General features: G+C 42.9%; 2 protein-coding genes across 6 annotated transcripts; one reads left to right on the top strand and one right to left on the bottom strand.

The window, feature by feature from the left end:
- Positions 1-450: 450 nt before the first annotated feature.
- Positions 451-10,353, bottom strand: ushbp1 (Usher syndrome 1C binding protein 1). 2 transcript variants are annotated; one of them, XM_061779300.1, is made up of 14 exons: positions 10,171-10,353; positions 8,991-9,193; positions 8,521-8,657; positions 7,375-7,538; positions 7,104-7,277; positions 6,625-6,866; positions 3,455-3,550; positions 3,229-3,317; positions 2,985-3,111; positions 2,682-2,907; positions 2,362-2,520; positions 1,809-1,906; positions 1,016-1,138; positions 451-920 (listed from the first exon to the last, which is right to left on the bottom strand). In XM_061779300.1, exons 1-14 carry the CDS (start codon positions 10,174-10,176, stop codon positions 752-754), a joined length of 2,013 nt encoding a protein of 670 aa, XP_061635284.1. In that variant the 5' UTR covers positions 10,177-10,353; the 3' UTR covers positions 451-751. The 2 variants fall into 2 exon arrangements, with proteins under 2 accessions (XP_061635284.1, XP_061635283.1); XM_061779299.1 differs by having other exon boundaries at positions 3,410-3,550; positions 10,171-10,352.
- On the top strand, positions 2,733-16,721 carry babam1 (BRISC and BRCA1 A complex member 1). Of its 4 annotated transcripts, XM_061779303.1 has the most exons (11): positions 2,733-2,828; positions 3,036-3,185; positions 12,409-12,830; positions 13,247-13,305; positions 13,401-13,521; positions 13,790-13,868; positions 13,934-13,958; positions 14,047-14,176; positions 14,780-14,866; positions 15,613-15,818; positions 16,588-16,721. In XM_061779303.1, exons 2-10 carry the CDS (start codon positions 3,182-3,184, stop codon positions 15,811-15,813), a joined length of 1,128 nt encoding a protein of 375 aa, XP_061635287.1. In that variant the 5' UTR covers positions 2,733-2,828; positions 3,036-3,181; the 3' UTR covers positions 15,814-15,818; positions 16,588-16,721. The 4 variants fall into 4 exon arrangements, with proteins under 4 accessions (XP_061635287.1, XP_061635286.1, XP_061635290.1 ...); XM_061779302.1 differs by having other exon boundaries at positions 15,613-16,721; XM_061779306.1 differs by lacking the exon at positions 16,588-16,721 and having other exon boundaries at positions 13,790-13,852; positions 15,613-15,861.
- The last annotated feature ends 1,306 nt before the right edge of the window (positions 16,722-18,027 follow it).

Consider the following 18,027-nt stretch of genomic DNA (forward strand, 5'->3'; position numbering starts at 1 on the left):
CGACTGAGGGCGGAGCAACCGCGTGCAAGGCAAGCTTTGCAACTCCGTGGCCATATTTATCCACTTTTCTGACCCCTTTAACAACTATTCTGAGTGAATTGTGTTTGTATTAGTGTGACTCATTTGCAGTGGCTTGCCACCACTAATTCAGTACAGAACGTCTTGCTTACAGACATCTTTTCAGATTTAGGCGCCAGCTCACCTGCGACTCTAACAAGAACAAGAAAATGACAGAAAATGGATAGATTAGATAGATCTATTTACTACTTGTTCTTGTGTAAACTTACCCTTGGAGTAAAATATTTTAGGTTTTTCATAATCCTGCAAAAATGCATGCATGCAAAAAAAGTAATAATGAGCTTGGTACACAAAGAGCTTCCGTTTATTTGAAATTGTGCACTGTTGAGGAGCTGTAAAAAAAAAAAAAAAAAAAAAAACTTGATTAAAATTAAAAAGTTTTTTTTTTTTTTTTAATAATGGGAGAGACATTAAACAATAACATAAAATATGGTGCCCATGTATTTTGTGCAGTGCCCTCTTATTGGAGTGGCTTTGAGTTCTGCTATGCAATTTAAATTAGGTTTATTATACTCCCACAATGGATGAACAAGCAGTGTTTTCCACGTCTTACATATTTAAACAGGTCTTGTACACTATCTGAAGTAGGTTGCTTGAAACAGTCACAACCGTACAAGCAGGACTCGACCCATGAAGATGTCCAGTTAGTTTGTCTCTGTGACGCATAACTGGATTACAGAACAGTCTCTTCCCTCCTCCATTCTGAATCTTCCCTTGCCGCCGCCGTCGTCGTTTCACTCTGGATGTGCTGACTCTCCATCATGGCTGCTAGTTTCTGCTCCAGCTTCCACATCTGCTCCCTGTACTTTCTGCGAATGTGTCTGTATGAGCTCAAGGCCTTACTGGAATGAAAACAATGAAAGAAGATTTGGTTTCATACATCACTTGTGAAATTCTTTAGCTACTTTGGACAGGAATTCATATACAAATATTGCACCTGTGAGCTTGTGCAATCCGTGCAACATGCTCGTCACTGTCCCTGCTGTTGGAAGCGCTGTCTGGGAGTGTTGCATTGAGTGAGTCATAAACTAAAGCCAGTCTCTTCTTTAGGGCTTGTTCCCTAAAAGCAAAAAGGAGAAAAAGATGAATTGCAGCATTGGGACGTTTCTTGGGGCTCGGACCAAACACAGTGGAAACTAACAGGGGCGTCGCAGCCGTGCAACACTTTTCCCGATGAAACATTTCAGGACTCGGCCTCACCCATCTGACAGGGAAGTGCGGGCCGGTGCACCCATTCCACGGGCACCCAGTCCTAAGAATACCACCCACACCCAGAGTTTCCCAAAAAGCCAGGGGGACCCTCCTTTCTTAATATAAATCCCCCCCCCCCCCCAATGCAAGGAATGATAAAATTTGTTGCTAAGTTTTGCTCTACTTTCAAGCCACATTTTAGGCGAATACTGAATTTATGGAGTTATATGGTGTTAAACTCTCTGTTAAGGAAGATGTAATGCTACTGTACATCATTTGGAATCCCTTTTTGTCTTATGTTGGGGCCATTGGGTTGTTTTCTGTTTGGTTACATCTTGACTACTGTAACAGTTATTGAGTCATTGATATTTCCCGTGTGAAAAGTCACTTAACCGACTGTTAAAAAAAAAGACGTTCTCTGACGCTCATGCTGGATAAAACCACATGGTCTTGTTCAGACATTTTCCAGCATTGACAGCTATCAAGAAAGGCAACAGTACATCAATTGGAAACTGTATGCGTATGAAGGAACGCCTCACCTCTGAAGCAGTGCCTGCAGCTCTTTCAATATGGGCCTCGTCCTGAGCCCACCCACGTCACCATCACTACACATTTTAGCTGCATTCTCACAGAGCCTCTGAAAAGTTAACATTAACACATATTGTCAAAAATGACATAGTATCACTGAATGACATTTGCACGGACTACACGACACACAAATGTAATTGTGCATTGTGCTTATTTCTATACTGAATTTGGAATGACTGACTCATACACCATTTAAAAGTGTGTCCTAATACTTTTGTCTAACGTGTATTAAGATGTGTTCTGCCACGTCCTTGTCCTTTGACGGTGGCAGAGGTGTGAAGAGCAGCTCTAATCTAAAGACCTTGTTTGACCAAAATATCCCTCTAGGCCTGGAGGGATTCTCTGCTTTGGTAGCTAGATGTATGATTTCCCATGTGGGACACCCAGATTTGAATCGGGTCTGTCACAAAAGACCAACGTCCTGCTCCCTCTTGTACATTTCACCTTGACTTTGTATCACTTGAAAAAGTAAAAGAAAAGTGAGCTGCCGTTCGTCCCGTCTACCTGTTGTTCAGTCTTACAGTCCCCAAGCTCCTCTCGGAGGCTTTCTGGAACACGTGCTTCAGATGCTTCCTGTGCTTTTTGGGCCACCACACTCCACTCCAGACACCTGAGCTCTTTCTCCTTCAGACGAATCAGAGCACGGAGATCTGACATCTCTTCCTGAACAAGCAGCGAAACAGTGAGGTAATATTATTATAAGATTCATCATTGAGTGAATTTAAAAAAAAATACCCTTAACTAATAAAATGGATCAATCCACATGTCTTTGCAGCAAAGGTCTGTGTTCCATATTTGAGGAGCTCACTGATGTAGACTCTTACCCTGGCCGTGATCAGCTCATGGAACAAAGATGTCTTATCTCTCTTGCTTTCAGCAGGCTTGGTGTTATCTTTTGATAAGTGGCCAGCAGAGTAACCAGCATCTGGGCTCATTTTGACTTCTGCTTGATGTGGACGTGGCTTATGGAGGTAAATGGCCGCCCGGTCTCTTTTCAGCCGTTCAATTAGCTGACGCAGCGCAACCTCTCGATCAGTCAGTTCAGGAGTTCTGGAGTTACAAATACTGAATTATTTTGCCATTGCTATTCTTAGCTTTGTATGCCAGGGAGTCCTTCAAAACATCACCTCTGTGCTGTGTCTGTTTCCATCTCCTGGGTGACCTCTACTATTGTGAAGGAGGTGGACAACTCCTCGCTTCCCATTTTGTTGTGCTGCTGTGATGGACTGCCCGGCTGCTGCTCGTCCTCGACGCCTGCCAAGGACAAGAAAAAACAACAACAGTTGTTGTTTGGGAACAACAGGCGCACACACAATGCTTGTACATGGGTGAGTGCTGAGTAGTAAACACTGAAAAGTGTTATTCAAACACCTGCTCTGTTGGTCTGCAGAGGAATGCTTTGTTGCCTCTGAGCATCATAAAGCGACAACAGTTCGCTGTAGGCCTCTTCACACTCTTCACTGGCAAAACAAAAAAAACAATACAATGTGATATGATTCTCTATAGCTGACAGGTGATAAGCATGTTATGTGACAAGCGTGTTTATGTGTACCAGTATCTGAGAGCCAAGTGCATGGCAGAGCAATCGGCCTCAAACCTCTTTAGTGTAACACTGATCTGCTCACACTCTGCCCGCCTTCGCTCCAAAGCAACAGTCAGACGTTCATTTCTGGCCTTCAGCTTCTCAATGTACCTGTAAAACACCAGAGGAGAAACGATTGGCCACATTTGCTACCAGGAAATCCTGCTACCAGGAACTCAAAGTTTTCTTTGAGCTAAACACCTGCAAGTAACAAAGTACAAATAATCTGTTACCGTACTTAAGTAAGTTTTTCAGTTATCTGTACTTGAGTATAATTAGAATTAGAATCTTTATTTTTCTGACTCGCTACATTTCCAAACTCCCTAAATAAACCACGGTTGAGATCATGACTGATTGTATAAGATCTTGGGTTCTTATAAGGCAGAAAAAAACAGGGACAAAAGTAACATGGAGGAATGTGAACTGGGGAGCGATAGATTCCTGTCTGATTATGCGCAGTGGCAGGATTTCAGAGGTGCCTTTGTGGGCTAACTTCTAAGCAGCAGTCACCAGCAGCATCATTCTTTCTTACCCATCGTCCAGCACTGCACAGGTCTCAAGAGTGTGGCAACCTTGCTGAAGTGATACAGGAACTACTTTAAGCAGAGTCCGTCCACCTTCGGTTGGCTGGTTGTGGTAGAACCCTCTTGTGGAACTCTTACCAGTATCCTGCCATGACATTGCTGGCATCATTCGTCTTCTTTGTCCTGTGTTGGCATTAAGTGAGACGTGTAAGTGACAACCTTGGCAGTTGACCGGCCTTCTTTAGATTGCAATGCGCTGCATGGTGTGCGCGGGCACAGCGCAAGCCCCTTTAATTGGCTTTCATCCACTCAGTGACCAAGTCTTTAATTAGTTGGCCGATGGCCGCACACTGGCTGAGGTGGTGCTCATGGCTACCACAGAAAGCACAATAAGGTGAGGGTTTAGCTTTGGCTGGTATCACTTCGTTTGGCGTGTTATCTGAGCCATGCAGTACAGGGATGGGCCATTTTCCTCAGTACTTGTCAGGCTTCGGGTAATTCTCTTTATCTTTGGTCCTTGTAGGGGATAGGTCACCGTGGAAGTCTTGACACCAGGATCTATACTTGTGCCACTGGGCTAGGTCATCGAGAGTATTGTAATTGCTCCGCTGAGTGAGCGTGTATCTGCAAAACTCAGCTCATTGCTCGGGCGTAGCCTGCTGATTAAACAAGTGATGTAAGAGCTGCACTGTGGATCCACTTCTCCATCTGGGCCAATATTTAGCATCCCCACCAATACCGAGATCTGAAGGGAATATCTTTCTGATGTCGGGTGAGTACATCACTGTGGCGATTCTCTTCTTCAGGGCTAACTGGTGAGGTTGCTCCAACTTCTCATTTGCAGCCCTCGGTGTCTGTTAAACGGGTCTGAGAATGGAGATAAGCATCACCTATGAGTTTGACTTCCTTTCCTCCAACTTCAGGTGACAAAGAGGCAAGACTGGTTCTTGAACAGTTCAGTGCTGTCAGCGGAAAACAAGTTCTCTATTGCAATCTTGAGGTTTCTTTGATGGCGATTGGGGATAGTTGGACGTGACATTCATTCATGTACTACATTCATGCTGATGCTCTGAAGAAGGGGGTTTGTATGGGTGGTGGATGTGGAGCAGACCACGAGGGCCGCTGAAGTGGGTTAGCCTGTTGGGTATAGCAGGCGGCTGTGGCTCAGTAGATAGAGCGGGTCGTCCAGTGACCCAAGGGTAGCTGGTTCGAATCCCAGCTCCGACTGTCTAGATGTCGAAGTGTCCTTGGGCAAGACACTGAACTCTACTTTGCTCCCAGTGGGCCTGGCAGCCGCCACCCATTGGTGTGTGAATGGGTGAATGTGAGGCTTTTTAAAGCGCTTTGGGCACTGTAATGGTGTAGATAAAAGCACTGTATAAGTGCATTCCATTTACCATTCATAGATGGGGTTGCTTAACCTGAGAGGTATATGGGAGGAGACTGTCAACGTCTTGTGCTTCGTAGCTTGAAGTTCTCCCATTATCTGTTGCGGTGTTCGATTGTAGATTGGTTCAGCGGGGCCCTGTCCGCATCGTCAATCACACTACTACTACACTCCTAAGGCCAGTATGCAGTTTGCAGGAATAAGGCAGGTGCAGAATGAACAGAAGGCAGAGGGAATGGGCCATCACTTTATCCAATGGATTCCCAATGGTCATCCTGTACGTTTCAACGCCACAATGAGATAAGTATTTTGCACATTTCCCTTATCTTTTGTGTATTCCCTTTTAGGGTTCTTCTAAATATTTTGGTTTGTGCAGTGCTTTATGAATAAATTTAAATCAAGACAGCACAGTAAATTGGTGTGCACGTCTGCGTCACAGTCAACAGGGTTGGATCTTGGTTTGGGTCCTCCCTTGTGGAGGCTGCGTATTCTCCCGCTGCTTGTTTTCTGCAGGTATTTGGGCTTTCTCCCACAAAATACCCCAATCCTCTCCCAAGGTCAATTTGGATAGTTTCCAGCTCACAGATCCAATACGAATGTCCTTCTGTAGAAAACAATAATTCTCATATACAGTGTCAATGAGAATTATTGTTTTGTACAGAGTTTTGGAGTGTGTCTAATCACACTCCAAAACTGTGTGGAAATTCTTCCCAGAAAACTGGAAGGGGTTGTAATGTCTTCTTATTATTACTTTGTGTACAAGTAATGGCCAGGAGTCCCAACCAATACTTTTGTGTATATAACTGAAGTTTGCGATTGGCTGGCGACCAGTTCGGGGTGTACCCCGCCTCTCACCCAGAGTCAGCTGGGATAGGCTCCAGCACACCCGTAACCCTAGTGAGGATAAACGGTATGGAAAATGGATGGAAATAACTGAAGTTGTCACAGAAATAGTAACAGAAATTACGCAGTCAGTATACCAATGCACTTTGGGAACAGACAAAACTACTTGTGGATTTTTTACAGAACTATTAAAAGTGGTTGGGCATAGGTCATAAAAGAACCTTTAAAGGTTTGTGTGTGGATTCAGATATAAGTACACATATATAACTTTCATTCATTTCTCAATGTGAAAATAAAAAACTGATGCGTTGATGATTGTGTGCAGTTTGGCTTGGCAAAGTTCTGAGCTTTATCCTCGTGTACTCTGCTACAGTAGTAGTAGTAGTAGTAGTAGTAATTGCAGGAGGTCTAGCTTGATAAGGCGTACCAACCTATTCAGCCGTTCTATCTCAGTCTCTAGGCCAATGGGGCTTGGACAAGGACTTCCTGAGGTAACAAAGGTCAGTGGGGAGCTGTCACCTCCTGAAGATAATGATCCTCCTGCAGCTCTTCTGAGGAGTAAAGGAGAATTCGGAAAGGAAGAGGCCCTGTCTGTACTTAGAGGCCCAGTGGTGCCTGAAGATCTGTATGGAGGCGAGTAAATAGCAGACCTCCAGGCCCTCTGCTGACCAACCTGCCAAAAGACAAGACAAGAACTTTCACATACACATATAGTCAAAACATATATTATTTATCGGAATGAGACACCAAAGCCGATGCCATGGTTCAATTTTTTCTCATCAGCGACAAAAATGGGCGTAATATGAATAAAAAAGATTTTCGTGGCCCTTCATTAAATACAAAATGCTTACAGTCTGCTTAATGCAACCACTATACGCACACATATATAACAAATTCCTAAAGCAGTAACCTTGCTCTTCTCCTCTTCCACCTGGCTGATGCTGTGTGCTCCCTGGAGTTCTCCCACTTGAGCCTGCGAGGGAGGAGAGTCTATACGCTTTTCCATGAACACCTCCTGAAATGTTTCCTTTGCCACATCTGATGGACAAGAAATCCCAAATTCCTTTTCCATTTCCTCCAAAATCTGCAGGTACCAGAAGACCCAAATGAAATGCTGACAAGGACACGTGATCACTTGGAAGCATTTGAGGTTTTTTTTTTTCCATTGTTTTTGTCAATACCTTAGTAGCCTTAGCCCAGCTGTCCTGAGCTGCTCTCAGATGCTCTTTGGGTTTGTCTCGGTCAGAGGATGTGATGGGGGCTGCCCAGGACCTTCTGCAGTTGATGGAGTCCTCCACAGCAGCCAGAGCGCCCTTGAGTTCTGCCCAGATGATACTACAGCCTCCTAGAGGAAGATGTGATTACTAATCATTTTAGAAATGGATACGAGAAGCCTCTTTTATTCATTTTATGCAGTGGCACGCCATCAGGGCCAGCAAGGCCTTCTCTGCCAGTCTAAACACAATATGAAGCACTGATCTATGTTTACAACTTCTACTGTAGTAATATTTCCATGAAATTTTATTAATTTGTTTCCAACACTAGCGTTTCTCTTGGCAGGTTCCAATAAGTGTAAGATGATATTTGATTTAGGTTGTTTTTTTTGGCCAATCTGATTATAACCTCTATTTGTTGCAGTTGCCATGTGAATGTAATCTTCCCAGGGCCTTCAGAATAGGTAGTGCTGGCTGATGTGCATTACCAATGGGACTGCTAAAGCAATCAGATTTCAAATTTGTCCTCACAAGCCCAGCCTGATGATGAGGTCATCGATGATGTCCGCATTTTTCTGTCCTCTGATTGGTTGATCAGAGCAAAACGTGTTACAACAGTTCACAAGTTCAACTGGCAAAATCTGTCTGCACACATCAATACATTTAATAATGAGTATCTTTGGTGAATATGATGGGCTTCTTGAACTGGTCCAGATGATGTACGTGGCACAGGTGCATGCTGTTTTTTGACTTTTTTGTAACAGGCGGTGGTCAAAATGTCACGGGCCCCACCAATAACAATGCCGTGTGTATTTTTTAGTGTCACTGTCAGTCATGGGTCTTTAGAAACGTCATCACTCTTATCCCCTTAATTGCGCCTTTGCATCTGATGATCAAGCGCCACAGGCAACATCTGTTCGTCCCTTTCTACTGCTTATCATGACAGGATAGGAGTCGGTCCCAGCTGACAGTTGAGAGGCGCGGTACGCTACCACTCACATTCAGTCACTAAGCGGGAATCGATCCGACGCTGGCTGCACAAGTCACCGCAACACTATCGGTGGCACCATATACTGTAAGTAAGAAAAACAAAAAAGAAAGAGAAAGAAAAACCTCGGTAAGGCAGTGAAGGTCTACATTTGACATCAGAGGCAGTGTTCTTTTCCGGGATGCTTCTCATTAGCCTGTGTGAAAGCAGGTCAGGAAACAGAGGGCTGGGTGGTCTTGGTGGTCTCAAATCACCTGGGTCACTGGAGAGGAGCATTAGTATGCTGCTTTAAGTATATTCAACTGTGATTATTGTAAGGCAAGCAACTGTATTCATTGATTAACTTTATTAGGTAGACACATTATTGTAGTTGTAGGTGCAGTGGGGTAGAATAATGACAGTTGTTCCTAATATTTAGCTTTTCTACATATTATAGTATTAAATATAATTCTATGATGCGAGTATACCTACTGTAGCGTGCATTGAGTGTATAATTTACAGATTGGACAATTCCGATGAACAATAAACTTTCTACTAATTAAATGGGAATAAAATTGAATTGAATCATGTTTATCCCTGACATCAACTCCCTTACCTTGGCGCCTTCAGTGAGCCCATCTTTTTGTTCACTTCAGCGATGATGCTGAGCAGGGTGCCCAGTTCTGCTTCACACTGATCCAATTCTGCTGGCGAAGGCGCCACCTCAGGATAAAGACTCCTGTGGTCGAAGCGGGTCGTCAGCTCCTTGTCACTGCCAGACGCTGTATCCAGGCTGTCACAGCGGACCAAGCTGAACTCCTACAAAACCATGTCGTATACTTTTTTATATATGAGGACTAATATTTTTATATATTTTTTTAAAGTAAGATTACTATAGGTACAGACAACTTAAACAATTATACAAGAAAGCGGAACAACCACACTGTTAAGTGCAGTAGCCATTGCTGTTTGAAGGAGGTGTCTTTCGGTTTATCGATCCAAAGATTTGTCCAGCCCATTTAGTGTCTATTTATTAGGAATGAATCAATAAAAAGGATTTTAATTAATTCTACAGATGAAATCTGTTGTGAACTCAAAGCAGATGTGTTATTGGCACCTATTGTTTTGCGCTGCGGAAAGGGGGGAAAGTAAAACATCCTGTATCCAACTTCCTGCCTGTACAAATATTTGTGCATCAAACAACTTTGTGTTGTGCACAAAAATCAAGTCTGTTATTTAACCATCCTGTAAAAGTGCAGGATTATATCAACAGTTGAGCTCAAATGTGCAGTTTCTTACGAATATAAAGAATCTCTTCTAGGCAAAGTAAATATATTATTTGTTTAGCAGAAGCTTTTGGTGGCATATTTGAATTCCTCATTCCAAAATGCATCCTGACAACGAACAATAGGGATACATTCCTGTTCTGCATGACTATCTCAAGCATCCACTGGACGAAATTCCAAGACCTAACACATTTTCATGCAAACACACTTGGGATATATGGAATATATTTAGCTAAGTGTATGAACTTGGACCTAGAAGAACGTGAAAATGAAATATCAAGAGCAAGGTTTCTGCTAATGCAATGATGATACCAGCACAACATGATTACAGGGGGATTGATTCAGCTTATTGTTGTAGTCTACATCTACATCTTGTTCTCTCAGGGGTTAATTGAACAATATTAGAATGTCATTGTTACTTCTAAAGTTACTTCAACGTATTAGATCATGTAACATGTCACATAAAAAAAAATCATAATAAAAATAGTGAGTCACTTAAACATGACTTACCTCCATACTTGACAGAGCTGAGATGAAATGTCCCCTTCCCACTGCAAAACGGACAAAATAAGATGTTACACTGTACCTGCAGTTATTTTATACAGTTAAACGTTCATTAGAATGTCAGCCACTCTCTACATGTCTGCCAACAAGAGTTTAGTAAGTGGAAAGTCATCTCCACCCATCCCTCGTCACTTTGTGTCCCTTCCTGTTTTGCCCAGTTTTACATTTCATGCTTTTTAAATAGCAGCCTATGACCAGTAGTGTGAACACAGGATGTGTGCAAGTTAGGTAAAGGGCTTATTATAGTTCTGAATGTTGACTGAATTTGGAAACCTGCCCATATCTACAATACACGTAAATGTGTGTGTGTGCGTGTGCGTGCGCGTTCTTTACTCTACCAGTTTAGTTTAGCTGCTTTACTTTGCTTTTATCTTAATGACACTCTTGTCATCCATATGCATCCTTATCTATTAAAAGATAATAAGAAAGGTTTCTGAATCTGAACCCTTCTGTGAGTACATGGCTAACAAAGTACAAGATGGGAGTATATTTGTATATTGACCACTATATATACATACAATTATATGTACTGTGAATACTGCTGTTGTTGTTGCTGCTGCTGCTACTGTCTCTGTTTTCGTCTTCAGATGCTAGGAAGCGGCAATGGGTACTTTGTTTGCTCAACTACATTCCCCATAATGCTTAGCGATCTAGCTAGCTCTTTGTCATATCCTGCACGGAAGTTCAAAACAAACACTAGCTGCTCGGGGATTGCTCGGGCAACTTTCAATGAGTTTTACGTTATTTGCATTTGAGAACTATCCAAGCCATTAATTAGGTAGGTCTCCTCATTACTTGAATCGTACGTCTTTGTGCAGGGAACCGGTTGGCGCTTTAAAATTCCAATCAAGGCTGGCTAATGCTAGTAGCCGCTCATTTTTGCTACTACGCTGTCATCAAACATCGCCGTTATTATTATACAGTATTTTTTTTTAAAATTGTATGTATGCTTTTTCTACCTGCTGTTAAGCTGCCCCACACATTTCACACTACATACGTCACGTCTGCTTTATACTTGACATATTGATAACTACCTTATCTATATATCGTCTTTCGTTGTTTATAAGGTGGCGTTTTATGCATATGGGATGATGTAATAGTAGTTTTTAAACCATAAACACTACTATGAAAAAAAACTCATTTAAAGGGTTTAAATTTCTTCTGTATGGATCCAATAGGCAACAGCAAAGTGTAATAGTGGTTGGCTCGTCTGCCTCACAGTTCTGAGGTCATGTGTTCAAATCTCAGCTGTGGCCTTCCTGCCGTCTGCTGGAATTGGCTCCAATTCACCTGCAACCCTAATGCGGATAGAAAACATTTGGCTGGATCAAATAAACAGCACGGTACAGTAGTGGTTAGCACAACTGCCTGACAGTCAGAGGTTCTGGGTTTGAATCTAGGTTCTGGCCTTCCTGTGTGTAGTTTGCATGTTCTCTATGCTTGTGTGGGGTTTCTGCAGGTACTCTGGCTTCCGCCCACATTTCATAACATTCATTTGAGATTAATTGAAGGCTCTTAAAGGGGACATAGTTTGCTAAACCAAAATTTTCTAGTATTTGGGATGTAATATTGTCTCTATGAAACCTCACTAAACGTGAAATATGAATTAAACTTGTCCACGCATTCCTGAGTTCCAGAGATTTTTCTGTCGAGAGGCCTGAACTCAGGTCATTCAAATTTCTCGAGCTTATCTCCGTCACTAACGAAGATCAACGCCTTCTATTTCCACTCCCAAGCCAGCGCTATCAACATAACAAACGAACTCACAAGTGGGTCTTCTACACAGAGGCACCCAATCAGAGGAAAGGGGGTGGTCTTAGCCAAATATGGACAAAGTGGATAGAAAACTGGGTCAAACAGAAGTAGCTGTCAGTGGGGCCTTTTCTAGACACTCGTATGACAAAACCAAGGTGTTTTTTTTTTTTTTTTAATGAAATTGACACTTTTATACTAAATTCATGTTCGAGAGTTACTCTATGGAGGTCTAAATAGCCAAAACACAGGACCTTTAAAATATCCATGGGTGTAAATGTGAGTGAATGGTTGTTAGTCCACGTGTGCCCTGCAATTGGCTGGCGACCAATTTGGCTGATTTGGCTAGGTCAGCTGGAATAGGCTCCAGCTCACCTACAACCTGAATGAGGACAAGTTTTTTTTTTTTTTTTCTTTTTCTTAACCGAGCAGCCTGTGTATCCATGGAGACGCCCGAGCCTGGCCCTGCAGATGGAGAGGAGCGCCTGGTGGAGCTGCGACCGCGAACTCGCTCCAACCCTGAAGGTGCAGAGGACCGTCGAAGCAGCACAGGGAGCCTCGGAGGCGGAGGTAATCCTAGTTTATCGCAACCGGCCGTGGGTAGCCGTGTCGAAGGCGAGGGCGAGGCCTCGACCAGCGACAGTCCTCCGTCTTCCGCCACCGCGACCATCTCTACAGCCGTGGCTCAGACTGTCGTCCCTGTTGCTGCCGCCACAACCGTACAACTTGCTTTGGCTGCTGCATCCAAAGAGAGGCCCAAGCCCACACCACAGCAGCCTACACTGATAGCTTCCGTCCCCCCACCAGCAGAGTACCAAATCAGAGTTCCTCGTGTCAACTGCCCGGAGAAAGTGGTAAACTCACATTTAGGGTAGCAACATTCCAGGAATTTTTTTAAATTGGAAAATTTCCATAGGAATTAAGGAGAATGAAAGGAGCTCGATGGAAGATAGGTTTTTTTGGAAGGGAGAGGGGGTCTTTTCATTAAAAATTTTGAATAAAATATTTAAAATTATAATTATAATTACAAATAAATCTGTTGAAATATGCTTTTTGTATTGTTTTGTATGGATGTCTTGCGATAAAAGTAAATGTTGTCTTTATCCTTATTTCAACTTCCCATGGAAATTTACCATAAATCTTCAAGAAATTTGCCACCCCTTTGCAGCCCTACTTGCATTGTACACAGATTTACAGCTTTAAATACACTGTGTAATGTACACTTCACAAGATGAATAGAATGTGAGTGTGTTTCCCCTCCTCCCAATAGATCATCTGCTTGGACCTTTCTGAAGAGATGTGTTTACCGAAGCTGGAGTCTTTTAATGGGTATGCTCCTGTTGTGTTTTAAACTTTCCTCACCCCAATGAAAATGTTTGTTTTTTTATGTATTTATTTTTTAAATCATGTATCTTTCTGACTAGCTCAAAAACAAACGCCCTGAACATTTCCCAGAAGATGATTGAGATGTTTGTCAGAACAAAGCACAAGATTGACAAACGGCACGAGTTTGCTCTGGTGGTGGTCAATGATGATGCTCTGTGGGTGAGTCAGGGATGCATTTGATAGGCAGAATTCATGTACAGCAGTGCTTTGTCCGGGCGAGGGGGCGGGGTTGAGAGGAATTTTGTTGTTGTTTTTATTTTGTTTATTCATCAAGAAATAAAATTATACTTCATGATAATAATGACGAGCCATTTACAGTGGCTATAAAAAGTCTACAGAGCCCTATTTAAATGGCAGGCTTTTGTGATGTAGAAAAATGGGTTGGGGTCCCAACCCAAGTTTTACAAACTTTTCCACTTTGTCTCAGCTCTCAGGCTTCACTTCAGACCCCAGGGAGCTGTGCAGCTGTCTGTATGACCTGGAGACCAACGTATGTGAGACGTTCAGTATCCTTCCATTCACTATCCATTCAGGTACAATTAGAAGTTCCAGCCTTAACTGTCCTCTGCAGACCTGGAAGATCTTCTCAGTGTCATGTAAGTACTCTCAGCGCACATCTTGGTTTCTCACAGGATTCTACTATCTTAATATGATTTTACAAAAATAGTCTTGTTCATTTAACAGTCGTCAAAAGATTGAACTGCCTTCGATGGAGAATGTTCAAACTGTGCCACCTCCTTACGTGGTGCGGACCATACTTATTTACAGCCGCCATGCTGGACAGCTCCAGCTCAACCCATCTGAGGCTGTCAGTGTAAGTTGGACTGAGACGGTCACCATTACTGTCTATACACTTATTTTGCTTTAATTTAAGCATCGTTGGGGTGGCAGTAGCTCATCTGTATTGACTTGGACTCTTCAGAGGTCCTGGTTTGAGTCCCACTGCGTACAAAAAAAATTACTACTCTATTTTGAAGAGATGCTAGTCTGCTTCCTAATGTCTGTCGAGGTGCCTTTGAGCAAGGCTACAACGCCATCCCCACCCCGAAGCCCCCACACACACTCTCTAGCTAGAGGTGCAGCGCTGTTTGCACGGGTATTCACTTTGTTGTCGTCCTTGCGGTCCTCCATAAATGTGGTTCCGTGTGGTGTCGTAATAAAAAATGCCAGGAAGGGCAGCTGGTGTAAAAACCGCCAAGCAAATCATCCAAATGACTCGCTGTGGCAACCCCTGATGGGATGAGCCGAAAGTCGCAACGACAACATGTTGCAGAATATCTCAGAACTGCAGACATCACTCACTATTTGTTGCATTCACAAGTGCTTAATTTCAGTTTTTTTCAGTCTTTGTGTGTTCTATATGTAAGGAGTTTTGTAATGCAACCATCACAACATGTTTATTTCTTGTGTCCTCCAGAAAATGCTACAGTCTCCCTACTTTTTCTTCGACGTGGTCTACCTCCACAACGGTGCGGAAGATCACGGGGAGGATACAAGCTGGCGGGTGAGTGGGGACCCTCTTTAAGCCAAAGCAAGAACCCCCTTAATTTTGAACATCGTCTCACACATGTAGCGGGTCACTCGCCTGACTTGCATGGCCTCGTTTCCCACCCCTGTGAATGGTTGTCTGTCTCTATATGTGCCCGTGATTGACTGGCAACCATTCCAGGCTGTAGTCTGCCTTCCGCCCAGAGTTAACTTGGATATTTGCATGTTCTCCCCGTGCCTGCGTGGGTTTTCTCCGGGTACTGCGGTTTCCTCCCACATCCCCAAAACATGCATGGTAAGTTAATTGAAGACTCTAAATTGCCTGTAGGTGTGAATGGTTGTTTGTTTGTATGTGCCCTGCGATTGACTGGCAACCAGTTCAGGGTGTACCCCGCCTCCTGCCCGATGATAGCTGGGATTGGCTCCAGCACTCCCGCGACCCTTGTGTGGATAACCGGCTCAGAAAATGGATGCTCCAGTTATCTACGACCCTGAACAGGATAAGTGTCTAAAATATGAAGGGATGGATCTGACACGTGAAGTAGCTAGAGTAAAGACAATCTATTAAATTGATTCCATCGGTGATTATTCTATACCCTATATCATTTTTAGCTTTTATAGCATGTAGAGTATATCATACAATTGTAGGATGTACTTTCAGATACATTGTGGTTGTCTATGACCATGCTTTTGCAGGGTCTGCACTTTTGTTTTCTCATTTCTCTCGTTATCTCCTGAAAGTGTTGTGTTTTCTGTCTCCAGGACAACTACACCTCTTTCTGCAACCTTGACTCAAAGGGCATGTGCTATCGCTTCGAGGTGTCCTTGAGTGGCCCCGCCATCGAGCTGCACAACTGCATGGCCAAACTTCTCGCTCACCCTCTGCAGAGACCTTTCCAGAGTCACGCGTCCTACAGCCTCCTGGAGGGAGAGGAGGTGCAGGACGTTGAGGCCACCGTCTAGAAGAGGTCTAGTTCTGTGGGGAATAAACGTACACTGTAAATGAATAGACCAGTGCTTGGATTGTCGTTTTCTGTTGTCTTTTAAGTTTTTCTCTTGATTATCCTGGCTAAGGTATAAAAAAAAAAAATACAAAGTGAGCGCCACGCTGGCTTGGGGGGAACATGCAATCTCCACACAGGCGAGGCTGGATTTGAACCCCAGTCCTCAGAACTGTGAGGCAGATGTGCTGCCTTAGTTCGAATATATTTTACAAAAATAAGATGATTTATTTTCATCATTTGGCTTACTGTATGTTATAGCTGACGGGAAATCAATTCACTGACCACTTTTGGTGTATCCAATGCAAGATGCAATTCAGTTGCCGTATAAAATAATCAGACTTTGCGACGGTAACGTTGACGCTGAATTCATGAGATTTTTATTATTGAGCTTGTAGTTTGCAGTGGCGTGCAACTGCACAGCATCATACTGAGAGTCGTTCCTGATAGAAATTATACTAATAATAACGCCTCTCTCAAGAGCATGGCTATTTTTGTAAAGCCAGAATGAACTCTTGTATTGGTGGTCAATAGACTGCAAAGTGTCAGTGAGTTTGTATGCTTTGTATTTAACAACAAAATTCATCATACTGCACTTGTAATACACTGTACAGTTTTATAATGTTTCTGGACGCGAAATGAGGAAGAAAATGACTCATTTCCATTCTGTTTGAGTGAGTTCAATTGTAAGTTCAGTTTTTTTTTTTTAAAGTATTTTTTTTTGCTCTCTCCATAGTTGTCAGGAGATGGCAGTATTCCTCCTGGAACTGATGGTAAAAATTCAATAGTGTAGCTTGAAAAATGACGTGTGGACGTTACATACATGTAAGTGCAAGCCTGTTTAAAAAATAAATGTTGCTTGAAATTCTGCTTCGAGGCTCTGTCACCCATCTTCGGGTTCATCGGACAGAATGACGACCATTTAAGTGAATGCTATCTCTTATCTACGTTTGGTGTAAATATGACATTGGTGCTAAAGACGTGATGTGTCTGCCGTCTCCTGTTACTTATCTAAAGTAGTCGTTTTGTCTTATCCCTCCGACGCAAGGTTTCCTGTTTTGAATCCAACGTCTGTCTCCACTTGTGATCGTTGCTCACTTTCTGTCACTCACGGGCCTTCATAATTGAGGTTTGTTGGTGAGACAATGGGGAGCAGGAAAGCTGGGGGCCCAGAAGACCTTTCCCCTTTTCCACTCTGCCCCTTCACTGTCGGCCGGTCCTCGCGTCATCGCTGCAGATAACAGCGTGCGGGAGGGCCCGCCGACTCTGGACTGCAGAGAATTTGTTCTCCCCTCATCCCTGCAGAATGACAGCTCCCCATTGTTTTCATTCCTTCACTCCTCCGCTACCGTGACTCCTTTCCGTGCTTGCTTGGGACAGGATATGCTGTTTTCTTATTTTGTTCATCTACAGTCTGGGGAATGTGGGGAGGCAGCATCTCGGTAGCAATGCAATTAGTTACCAGAAATGTCACTATTTTACTCCGAGCCTTCATTCATTTTCAATGAATTTTCAAGTGTGTATTCAGTATTTAGATATGCCCGTTACTATTGGAAGGAAAAAGGTACAGGTTTTGAAATACAGGTGCTTACGAAACCACATTCGTATAAAAACATTTTCACAACAAGAAGCTCAGTGCTTGGGACTCTTGATAGGTGGATCCCAAGTTTGAGTACAGAACATGGAACTGCATACCAAAGTTATTATTATTATTATTATTATTGCTGTTGCTTTTAATAACAGTAATAATACAATACAATCCTGCAAAGTGAGCTGTAATACGCTCTATATGGATGGACGGAGGAATAACACATTGCAAAATGAATGAATTGCCATAGAGAAAGAAGTTGAGACACCTGTGCTTCATCTGGGTCAAATCACAGTAAATGCAAAAGCTGTTCATGTTTTTAAAAGTGTGCTTACAACTTCACTTTCTACTGTAGTTTAGTGCTAGTACTTGGAGATGATTTTCCTCTGTTTTATTTTAGTACAGTATCTGTGCTTTATTAGTACTGTAAGAATGCCTTTTGAATTTATGGTGTCATAACCAGCAAGACGTTGATAATCTTACAGCTCATCAAATATTACAGGTATATTGCATGAACAGTGTCTGATGAAAACAAATACTGTAAATTCTATCATTTACACTGGTATAAGACATTTGACAGTATTTAGT

The sequence above is a fragment of the Phyllopteryx taeniolatus genome, chromosome 7, assembly GCF_024500385.1.
Source record: "Phyllopteryx taeniolatus isolate TA_2022b chromosome 7, UOR_Ptae_1.2, whole genome shotgun sequence".
Classification (NCBI taxonomy): domain Eukaryota; kingdom Metazoa; phylum Chordata; class Actinopteri; order Syngnathiformes; family Syngnathidae; genus Phyllopteryx; species Phyllopteryx taeniolatus.